This window comes from Corvus moneduloides, chromosome Z (genome assembly GCF_009650955.1).
Source record: "Corvus moneduloides isolate bCorMon1 chromosome Z, bCorMon1.pri, whole genome shotgun sequence".
Classification (NCBI taxonomy): Eukaryota; Metazoa; Chordata; class Aves; order Passeriformes; family Corvidae; genus Corvus; species Corvus moneduloides.
In genome coordinates, this window is record NC_045511.1 from 36,326,920 (window position 1) to 36,339,174 (window position 12,255).

Genomic DNA, 12,255 nt, shown 5'->3' on the forward strand with positions numbered 1-12,255 from the left:
AAGGAAGAAATTCTTCATTTTCTTTTACTTACATTGACATCTTCACCAATGACCTTGATCACTTCCTTCACATTATACTTCTTTTCCAGGATTTGCTTTTCTTGCTAAGTACAAGTAGCATGTAAGTGAAGAGTGAAAATGTACATTGTTTTTTGTTTTAGGTGTTTGCCTAATTACTGTGAACATGGTGGTGAGTGCTCACAGTCCTGGAACAGTTTCCACTGTAACTGTGCCAATACTGGTTACAAGGGAGCTACTTGCCACTATCGTAAGTCTAAGATGTTTTCTGATTTCTGACTATGCTTTTACTTCTGATTGAATTTCTTCACCACAAAGAAAAAAAAAACAAACAAACCAAAACAAACCAAAAAACATTTGAACATATCATTCATAAATTATTTTAAGTCATAAAAATACTCATGATCTGGTTTGAGGAAAGGCCTTGGGAGCTCAAAATATGTAACAAAAAAATGGATTGAAAGTTTGTGTTTTTCTTTCATGTTTTTTGTATTTTACATGAGATAGTAATATCCTCTCCCATCCATATAATTCCACTTTCTGAATCAATGGATCATTTAGAAATATGTTAAATTCATCTTTATTCATCACAACAACTAATACTCATTATTTCTGAGACAGTGGGACTACACGCATGTCCAAAGGTAATCCTCTGCTAAACCTCATACACGTGTTTTTCTAGTTTGCTGGATCAGGAAGTAGATTAGGAGAAAATAAAATAAATTAATTTTAAAAACCTAATTGAAAGTAACTTAGGTAATTTCACAGGAGATGCTTTACTTTGGTACTGCTTTCAGCATGTTCTGGGAAGACAATAAGTACTCTGGCTTTTATTACATGCTTCTAATAAGTAAAAATCCATATGAAAGTTTACTGTAAGTTTACTGGGGTTTTTTGGGGTTTTTTTTTTGTTTTTTTTTTTTTTTGTTGTTGTTTTGTTTGTTTGTTTGTGTTTTTAAATAGAAAGATTGCCTTAATCATCAGATAAATAATTCTGTCTGTCAGCAATTGAGGCACAGACCCAGACCGGCAGGGAATCTCAATCGTTTATTCAAAGGAGTGAGTTGGTTTTATACACTTTTCCAAGGCACAGTATTTCCTTATAGGGTGTGACCTATCCCGTGTTGCCACATCAGCAACACACTTTCTCAGTGTCCTCCTATGGGATGATCAATTGCTGTTCACCCATCCGTCAGCTCCCGGCAGGCTCCTCTCCGTAGGGCTCTGCCCTGTGACACCTCCTCCCCCAGGGTCTGGAGGAGACAAACCTCTGTGTGCCACGATGTGCTCCTTTGTGCTGCCATCTGCCTCTGCAGGCAGGTTTTACAGCTCACAACCCAATTCTCTCTTATTTCTCCCCATATCTGTCCTTACAAATTGTCTTTATAAATCTGTACAGTCCTTTTTGGCAGCTTTTACAAAAAGAATGTATGTATACCCAGGTGGGATTTTTTGAGAAATCACTGATTTTAGAAGATGGCCTATTTAAATCTTGCTCATACAAAGTCAACAAGAGTCATATATGCCAATAGTATAGATGCTTTTGAATACCACAGTGTATACCATTCAACTCTGATGAGCCCAGAGTGAAGATGAAGGTGATTTGCTTCATTACAATTTGAAAAGTCATAAATTGAATCATCTGGTGATATCTATGAGGACAGAGGGAGGCTATGGTTTCCTGATGATTAGGACTCCGTGAGAAATGTAATATTACAAGTTACCAAATTTTTTCCTTGTCAAAAATAATAATGAATAATTGAACTTCTTTTTTCATTTCTAAATTTAGTTAAGGGCATTTACTGTAAAGAACCATAAAATTCCATTTGAAAATTGCATAAATTGTTTGTTATGGATATTTCATAGAGTAAGTAAAATCAATGGTTTGTCTCTTTTATAGTTGTTGCCCTACAATGTCAGTAACCATCCGGCAAAGAAACAGAAGGATCACATTCTTAAGAAAAATAGCTTATTTTTAAAAAACATTTGTATAGCACTCGTAACTACTTTTGTAATCTAATGGCTCATTCTTTTGGCAGATTTTTTTTTTTTTTAAGTTTTTATACTGATATAGCTCACAGTTTAATTTTGAAATGAAAGATCAAAACATTATGACTGTTCAAAAGAAACGTAATGGTTAAAGGAGAATTTAGACTAGCGTGTCCAGCTGTGGCATTATCATCATGCTTCCTGAGATACAGTTACAGAGGTGTACTCATACATCTTCTTTTTTCTCAGATACTTGATATAGAGCAGGTATCACTGATTTTTTTTTCAGACCTAGACTGAAATAAAGCATACACGACAAGGAGCCAAGGAGTTGTCATTTTGTCTTTGCTTATTTAGTTCTTTTACTGAAGTCTCTGTCAAGTCACTTGCTTTTCCATTTAAAATGGGAAGAAAATAAGAAGTGTGAAAGCCAAGAAATGGTTACCTTCTGCTTTACTTTACAACAACAACAGCAACAAAAATCTGATTTGGTTGAGGTAGTTAGTAGGGGTTTCCTCAAAATCTTATTACCAGGGTCTAAGTAATATTCTTGGCATTCTACCATTATTCAGCAGTTTTTACAACCATTACTTACCCATATTTCATGTTTTCCTCCCAGAGGTCTTGAACTGGAAATACAGATTAAAATGCTTAAAAATGCACCTTGTGATCTCCTTGATAAATAAAACCAAATATGCTTAACAACTTCTAATAAAGGCATAGTTTTGACGACATGAATTTTCTTCATTCTTTAGCAGAGATAACACACCCAACTGCTTTTCCCAATGTCACAGTTCATGAACTTTTTTTTTAATTCCCTGAATAAAAATGTAAAATCATGCCATTACATTTGTGATGGAATGTGTTCTTTTACAGCCATCTATGAGCAATCATGTGAAGCCTATAAGCACAGAGGGAATACTTCAGGCTTTTACAATATTGATTCAGATGGAAGTGGCCCCTTGGGACCATTTCTCGTATACTGCAATATGACAGGTGAGGTGATAAACTTCCTTAACTTACAGCTGGGACTGTATGCATGCTCATTATATTGAAACATGGGTTACCAAGGGAGAAGTCTCTGAAGTTCCTGAATTTAATGTAAACATGCACAACAAAATGAAGGTGACTCCTTCGGTCAGGATATTGGGCAAAGAATTAGGCAGAAAATTAGAACAATAACAGGATTCAGGCTGTGAAGCTAACACAGCATTCCTGTTATGCTTTGCATAAATGAGGCATATGTTCCATATGGAGACAATGTCATACTAGTTCATTTTTGGGAAGCAGCTTTGTTCTCACTGAAGTTGCAGCAGACTTAAGAAAATGAGAAATAAGTTATGTTTTATGAGAAATTTGCAGATTTTTCTTGATAGCCTTCTGAAAAATTGTAATTTAGATCTGGCCTCTGTTGAGAGGAATATAGATACTAAACTTCATTTCTCAAGCTGCAAGGTGATCTTTTGGAGAATACAAATGCAACCAGTGGGACTCTTGCAGCCTCACTTTTGGACACCCTGTTTGCCTTCTGCAACCTGTTCTTTGAATCTGATCATGTATATAACTAGAAGTTTTAGCTGTCGGAGTTTGATTTCAGTCTGCTTTTTAACAAAACAGTTGATGTTTTGTTGACACTCTGTATGCTGTACGGTATATTGGTATAAATCCTTTCTAAAAAGCTTAAATTTAAATGGCTTTGGAATTTAATATTGCTGGATTTGTGGCTGTCTCCTTTTCTTTTTATTTAGCCCCTTTTATTTGAATTTCTTTCCAGCCAAAATCACGGAAACATTTTATTGTTTTGTTTGACAAAAATATATTTTTACACATTTATAACTGTTTAAAAGAATACATGAATAAGCTAGATTTGAACTGATTTAGATATGCGCTGTTGAGAACTTGACTTAGAAACCTTACAGTAAGAGTGTGATAATGGGCTTGAGCAATTTACCTAGTCTCACCATGTCAGCTCCTGACCTTGACTTCTACAGTGAACTGTGCTAGCTCACAATAAGCACACTTCAGATTGGCACAGGCTCTTAGAAAGAAATATTCTAGTGTCCTGTGAGACTGAAAGACACCAAGGAATCATGGCAGAAAGATGACAATTTTTCTAAGTGGGTATAACTCTCCAAGGTACAGTGCAGTGTCTGATTTATCCTTGTGTGTCCATGAACAGCTGTTACTGTTTTCCTCAGTCACTCCTTATTCACCACATTAAGCAAACATCATTGATCAGTTCTTCATCTCAAGATGCATTGTGACAGGATGAATCTTCTATATTTGTTTTGTTCCCAGTTTCCTCATGACTGGTATTCCCTTTTCCCACCAGTGGCAGGGAAGGCAGATGCCCACATTTCATACTGCACTGCCTTGTCTTTGACATTCATGGGGCTCTATTTTCAGGCAGCTGGGAGGGAGGTGCCATTCCCTGATTTTGTTCCTGGAGGTCAGTTTCAGAATCAAAAGCCTACAGTCGACACTGTCAATTAAAATGCTACAAAAATTGCAGTTGTCTTTTTTCCTTTTTTCTTTATAATTTTAGGAGTGTGACCGTGAGTTGAATATCCAAACTGCTTGTCTTCATTTTTAAGTTTAGTGTAATGTTTAGGTCTATTTTTGTCTGTGTGTATGTTCATCTACCAAAAAATCCCCACAACCATGGAAAACAGCACCCAAAACAAAGAAAACAACCAAAATTTAAATTTTTGTATCTAGCTATCTGGTTTTTGATACTCTAATCACATCCTTAATAAAACTTTATAATTAGATAAAAAATATTTCATTTAGTTTTTCTGTCTAGTAGTTATCTTTAAGTGACCACGAGTCCTTTCCTCTTTATGAATATTTTATAATATCTGCCATGTGTAGCCTATAGGCAGCTGATGAAATAAAATAGAAGTCTAGTTGGAGTACTACTATTACAACGTTAGAAATACTGTATCAATACTAAAATTTAGAGAAAGTAATATTTCTCATGTTTTTTTCAAATTACATTGACCATTAAGATGGAAGAATACAGTAACCATGAATCTAAACTTGACTTGACTGTCCCAGACTGGCTTTAACTGGGAGCCTGCTCACCCCTACCTTGAAAGGGATTTTGGTCAGGAGTGAGACTTCAAAGTTTTGAAAGCGGGAGTTGGAACAGAATAAGCTCATTTCTTTCCTATTCACAGGTGAAGGGGCTTGGCAAAAGTATAAAACAGAAGAATGATACAAGCCTTCACCATAACTACTATTTAATTTTAGGTGGCAATAATAATTCACCTACATGTAATCTTAGTTTTGTAGTAAATATAGTATATGCAAGATACTTCTGCTTCTATGTAGAATAGAAAAGGCCTGTAGGCCATTTTCTCATACAGAATAAATTAATTCAGGCTATAACGATGTATGTAATGTAGGTAGATTTTAGGGTAGAATTAGTGTTATTTTATGTATTATTTATGCCTGGGGAAAGTAACAACAGTAAGTGTTTTTTTCTTTCCAGTCTTTCATTGGAATTTGCGAAGTAAAGAGCATTTAATTTCTAATACAAATATTTGGGTGTCATCGCATATTCTTTCCTTATTCAATAAGCCGAATACTTTTACAGTCATGGTACAATAATCTACCTATTAATAGAAACAACAAATAATTGTTTTCATTTTTGCTCAGTGATTTATCTCTGTGTTTCATGAGCCCCAAAAGGCTTTCTATGATTAAAGAAGTTATCTTGAAGTTTGTCTGATTTCATCATACATGTTCTTTCCATTACTAACTTACGCAACTCTTTCTCATTCTTTATTACTTTTCATGTGGGTTTTGAAAGATGCAACGTGGACAATTATACAGCATAACAGCACCAACCTAACCAGAGTTAAAAGTGCTAATCGAGAGAACCCACACACCGTGTTTTTCAAGTATTCTGCCAGCCTAGACCAGCTTCAGGCTACAATAAACCTTGCAGATCACTGTGAACAGGAGCTTGCTTACTACTGCAAAAAATCAAGGCTTTTAGATAAGTCAGGTAAGTAAAGCAGACAAAGCCTCTTATGCTGCATAGTGCCTTTGTTTTACTGGCTACTAAAGTTATTTATTTCTAACAAGGCTACGGCATTTTGCTGCTATGGAGTTTGAACTACTTCAAATATCAAGTACGCAGATTTCTGTAGGTTGCCAAGAGATACTTGAACCAGGAAAATACAAATGTCAATTTATAATGATCTTCTTTCAGAGAATTAAGTTCCCAAGTTAATTTCTCTCATAAGACTTTTAAATTAACAGAGATTGTTATTAACAGATCTCTTCTTGTTTGGTCTTCCATGATTTTTTTAATTTTAATGAAGGAGCTACTGAGGAAATATCTTTTTAAAAGAACACAAATTAGTGCGTAAATACTAATGTGTGCACTTAATGTGCATATTGTACTTGACAAAAAACATCAATAACATTGAATTTCCACTGTCCAATAAAACATTCATAAAAAGTTCAGTAGTTTACATGTGGATTATTGACAAAATTATAATTGCTTTAAGAAATAAAGAGACATCTACTTAAAGAAAACTGAAGTTATGTAGTCTATTTAATTCTTAACTGTCACTAGCACAGAGCTAGTGTTAAAAGACTTTACTCTGAACAAGTGTTGTAAGTATTCCAAATAATGTGGTGGTAAAACCCTCATTCTTTACTGTTTTTTGTAAAACTAGTGAAATTTTTCGACTTGTGCACCAGAAACTCTTAGGATGCTAACAATTGATTCCTTGGCATTCTTTCCTACCAAGCAGAAAGGAGGCCTCTGCGTGAAGCACTTTCTGGTTCTATGTCTAAGCTCTTTCCTTACACATTCTTTCTGCCTAATTATGGCATGAACATCTCTGGACTTCTTAGACTAGTGTTCGCTCTTGGAAGAATATCTGTTTGAAAACACCTCCACAGCAAAAAAAGTGAACCTGCTGCTTAAGATGTCTCAATGAACCTTCCTTTTACCATGTGCTCCAAATTAGAGCAATGAGTAGATGTTCAAAAGCCTGGTTTGGCTCAAGCAGAAATTTTAAAGACTATATATTTTTTTTGAAGGAGATTGCATGTAAATGTGCTAAAATAATACACCATTTATATGGTTATGCTGTTTATATTATATATAGGTGCATATTTATAATATGCACATAAATGTGCTAAAATAAATGTTTTAAAAGTGTGCAACTAGTCAGTTGTGATAAGTCATCTAAAATTCAGTTTTGAATGCTAAATAAGCTTGTGAAAGTTACGTGAAAGTATTATTCTACAAATTTTCTAAAATCATTCTTTGTTTAAACAATTTAATCGTTTTCATTTCTGCTATTGATAATCTTCACTAGGTATGCCTGACAAGTACAAAATTTGATGATGGTTACCTGATACATTTTTTGGAACATACAGTTCACATAGTAGTTCTTAACTGACTATTTTAAGAATGCATTGTATTCAATCAGCCTGGATAGCATTTCCAAATTATATCATTAAAGAAGTCATCTCTTAATACTTTTATGTGATCATTATAAGGAAATCTCTAACCATTTTAATTAATGGCTTTATTTTGCTTAGGCAGTACTTTCTGCCAACGCAGGGAAAAAAACTCTGGGCTAATCAGTATGAACTTGCAGCATTTCAGTAAATACTTTCTCCTCACCCGGCTGTATGAACAAGTAACTGAGACCAGCTTTTAAACATGCCCCAATGTCCCTAGTGAAACACTGGGAATGCTAATTCATGACTACGGTATAAACCTAAAGCATGCTGCTAAAGCAGCAGAAATATTCTTCTTTTTACATTCTTAGTTGTTAGAACCTTTTTAAAGTGTTTTCTGATAAATTATTTATACACGGTCTCTGGGTTTTCTTCCTCCTGTGATGGTTTGCAAACACAAACACTGATATTGGACATTGATGCCATTATGCAAGCTTGACTTTTCGAAAAACTGCTCACACTGTTTTTTGCCCTGCTGGGCTGACAGTTGTGTGGTAATGAATGCAGTCAATATGTTAGCGATCTGAAAGATTGTCAGTGCAACAGAGGTCTTATCTAACAGTGAGGTTTAATAAGCAGTAGCAGTTGTAAGTAAAGTTGAGAGTAGAATAAATTCCAGCTTCTTTGTGGGGGCTGGGTGCTGAAAATGGAGCTCCAGCAGAAGCAAAAAGAAGTGCACCTATAAGAAACTCTATAATTTAACATTAATTCTCATGCCTTGACTTTCGTGCATCTATCACCCTTCTTCCATCTCATTTGAGATGGCTTATCTTTATGCTTCATATCATTTTGCTATTATGTATTCTGTAGATTTTTCTTCTGTTGCTATGCTTGCTTGGCAATACCTTTAAGCTTATTCTGCAGTACTGTAACATTAAGGAAACATCCAGTTTTATCATTTTGCTAGAAACAATGCTGACTGGAGGCACCACAGAGAGATGTAATAGTCCTGGGAAACCTCACCTCTGCTCACCAGATATATCAACTTGCTTACGGGAGCACCATTACCATGATTTCTGCTATCTCTGAGTATATAAATTCTGAATCTGCCGTCCATGACCTAACAGCTGTCTTTGGGCATTTCTGATTAACACCACTATTCAGCTGCTTAACGTTCATCACAGATGTGGGTAGTAGTACTCTGTAGTACTCTTGGTAGTGGGATGAGACCATTTCTGTGACTTTCCTCATTCTATTTCTGGTAGTTCCAACATCTGAAATTAATCTTTATTTGGGAATATAAACTATCCTGATTTTCAGGATGAATATATCTCCTCTTTCATGGACCATTTTAGAATGAATTATATAAATGGACTCCTTAAGATAAATGATTCTAATATCATGGCTGGCTGAACTAGGTACCATGAGTTCCCTTTTCTACTAATGCAAGCAGAAATCTGTGACAATCATTTAATACATGATAACGAAGTATTAAAATGAATAATCACTTACCAAGCAAAGGTGGTAATTTATTTTTTGCCAGTCATTTAAAGGTTTTAGATTTGAGCAGGGATTTTTTGTCTTCTTAATCTTTTGGAATATTATTTGGATGGGAAACTTGAGAGAAGTAGGAGACAAGACTGGGCACTGATTTTCTCTAATCTGCTTTTTAGATGGGATGCCCTTGAGCTGGTGGATTGGAAGAACCAATGAAACTCATACTTACTGGGGAGGTTCCTTGCCTGCTGTACAAAAATGTGCTTGTGGATTGGAGGGAAACTGTATTGATTCCCAGCATTACTGCAACTGTGATGCAGACAGGGATGAATGGTGACTTTTTACTGCTGCTTATTCAAAATACTTTTTTCTGTTTAAAGTAGATAAAGAAAATATATAGGCCTTAGGACATTTATAATAGCAGGGCAGTTGGAAATCTAAGTTGCCATCATGTCATCTGATTCTTTGCTTTAGAGCATAATTTTTCACAAAGATATTGCTATATATATTAAGTATTACTGCTAATTCTTTCACTCTGAATTTTGGGGAGGGTTTACTTTTACAGATACTTTCTAGTCTTTTTAGTATATTGCATGTTACAGATTTAGATAATTGTTCTTTACCACAACTTCAGTTAGTTTGAGACTACTGACAGTAATTAAAGTTAAAATAAAAAGTTCTGGGAAAAAAGTTAATTTTAGCATAATTTTTAACTACACTTTTAAGGTTAGACTTTTACACACTTTTTTTCATCTACAACATAGATAATTAAAATTAATCCCTTGCTATCAACGAAGCAAAGCACTCATATAGAGTCCTATTCAAAGAGAATGAATGGATTTCCAGGATGTACATCTGCCACTTGTGCCTAAAATTCTCTGGTGTAATTTACGATAACTTTCAAGTAAATAATATGATGGATGAGTTCTTGTTACAATGTCAAATCTAAACCTGACTTTTCATTTAAAAGGGTCAGATACAACTTTCTCAACAAGAGCTCCAGTGCGGTACAGGACTTGATAAAGCAGAGGGACTTTTCAAGTGAAAGTTCTTCTGTTGAAGAAACTTTTATGGTCTTAAAATTGTGAAGTCTATTTAACTTATATAAATCAAGTTCAGTGAGCACATTAATATATGCATTTTTAAAAATGCATCAGCATCTTTTTTTTTGAAAGTAGAAATATATAAGAAAGGTACTTCAGAACATCTTGATGTGTGCAAAATCAAGCAATATACCATTTTTATTTCTGAAGGTCCATCCTTCCTTTAAAGGAGTGACTAGTGGGTTAGGTTGAAAAATGCTTGTTCCCTCAACGTGATCAGTGAATTCAGCAGACACAGAAATGAACGTACAGGAAAATGTTAGTCAAAGAACAATTCTTCACAAACTTCAAAGATTTCTGGAGAAAAGAATTTGCTATTGCAGTAAAATTCACAGGGTGATATCTGCAATATTTGTTCCAATAAAGAGATTAAAGAAACACACAGAACATTAAAAAATTCCCTATTGTTATGCTGATGAAAATAAAACCAGTATTTCATTTCTAACATGAAAATAAGTGTTAGAAGATGAATGCATTTTGAGAAAAAAATTAGCATAGTTGCTCACACATGTAATATATTCTTGCTCATTTTTGTCATTCATTTAATCCATGCTCACATATATAGTTTAATTTATAATGGTAACATATTTGTAAATACAGCAGATAAGGGGATGATGTTTGTGTCTTCACATGTACATTCACTTTGAGTAAGTTGCTGAGATGTTTATGAGTGTATTAAATTGAAAGTATAATGACTCTGGATTTATATTTCTGTTTTTATCCACTTTTGACATTTATAAGTGGAAATTCTTCCCAGTGACCCCAGTGTTACAGTGATTATATGTACACTCATTCTGGAACTTGTGATTAACATTATATTTGGTTCCCTAGAAACAACTGTTTTGGATTAGTTGACTAGATACTGTTCACTGGGTGGAAAAAGTAGGTAGAAGCTATGCTTGCTTGAGATGCATTTTGAGCATAGAGAACTGTGGTTTTGAAACACTGGTTTTGACAGTCTATTTTTATAGTGAAATCTATCTTATGTCATAGATTGGACATAGATTTAACTAAACTCTTTGTTTGACTAATCAAAAACTTCAAGTCTCTAGAATTCTAAAATAGAAAGATTGCTTTTTAAAAAACCTGGTCCTAAAAATATAAAAATTGCAAATCCTCCCCACAGAAGATAGATTCTATTCAGTTTCCTTTTGTTTACAGCATCATTGTACTGAAGCAAACATATATGGTGTTTTGACAGATTTTTTTTCAATTCTAAATTAGAAACCTGCAATATCTCATGAAAAGTTACCATTTAAAAAAAATATGTTTTCCATTCCTCACTTAAGCAAAATAGTTTACTAAAAAAAAAAAAAGTCCATTTGTTTGCACTGTGCTCCAAAACAGATAAACAGAAATTGTAGGCAGGAGAAAGATGATGATTTTAGGAAAGGGAGAGAGGAGAGGAGAAAAAAGTCACTAATTTTATTCAGCACAAGAGTGGATTCTCTCCCTGTTGTCTTAGTTCCTGTGCACTGTGTACTAAAAGACAAGATTGCTAAGCCCAACAACATTCTCAGAGAAACATGGCTTTCTTGCTGAGGTGTATCTCATGTTTAATCTCTGAGCAGTAGGACTTCTAGATTACCTCTCCTCGGTGAGTTTCTGAGGTTTTTTCTGAACTGTTTGCTTTGCCCTTCAAAGGAAGTACTCAACCATGAATGGATTGAATGGACAGATTGAGTTTTCCAAATGGTCATGAGTAACTGAACATTTCAATGGGTTTAGGGGAAGAAATTTTAGGGCCAAAACTGGTGCTTATGAAATTTAAATATCATTTCTGGCACTAAGTCAACAATGATTTGAAACAGGGAACTAGGTCTAAGACTACAAGTACTGGCTGTGTGCTCTGAGTGCAAAGTTGCATATTTTCTTTTCTGCAAGTTTCATACTTGTAGCATATACTGCTTTTCCTGTAGTCAGCATGACTTTGTACATTTCTATTTGATTTTTTATACTTCAAGGTGGAAAAATAAAAAACAAAGACTTACTTGAAAGTCATATTAAGCCATTAAATGTTTGATATTGATGACGGAGTCAATTACAGATACAGTATGTCCTCAGCAACATAAAATTACTGACTTGAGCAAACTCATTGACTTAAGCAGCCAGTTAGGTGCCCATTTATTCAAGAGTATTTTTCTCATGTTTATGTGAACCAGGCCAGCCATAAATCTACCCACTTCCAATGAAATTCTTTCGGTCCTGTCAAATGAGC

The 12,255-nt window shown here is 34.6% G+C and overlaps 1 protein-coding gene across 2 annotated transcripts in view; it reads left to right on the top strand.

Annotated features, from left to right (window-relative positions):
• The window catches only part of LOC116438193 (contactin-associated protein-like 4), a 216,899-nt gene that overhangs the window by 164,081 nt on the left and 40,563 nt on the right, over positions 1-12,255 (top strand). For both annotated transcript variants that reach the window (XM_032096912.1, XM_032096913.1), the window contains 4 exons: positions 162-268; positions 2,884-3,003; positions 5,822-6,019; positions 9,111-9,267. In XM_032096912.1, coding sequence (XP_031952803.1) covers positions 162-268; positions 2,884-3,003; positions 5,822-6,019; positions 9,111-9,267 — 582 coding nt within the window. The remainder of the gene's footprint in view (positions 1-161; positions 269-2,883; positions 3,004-5,821; positions 6,020-9,110; positions 9,268-12,255) is intronic.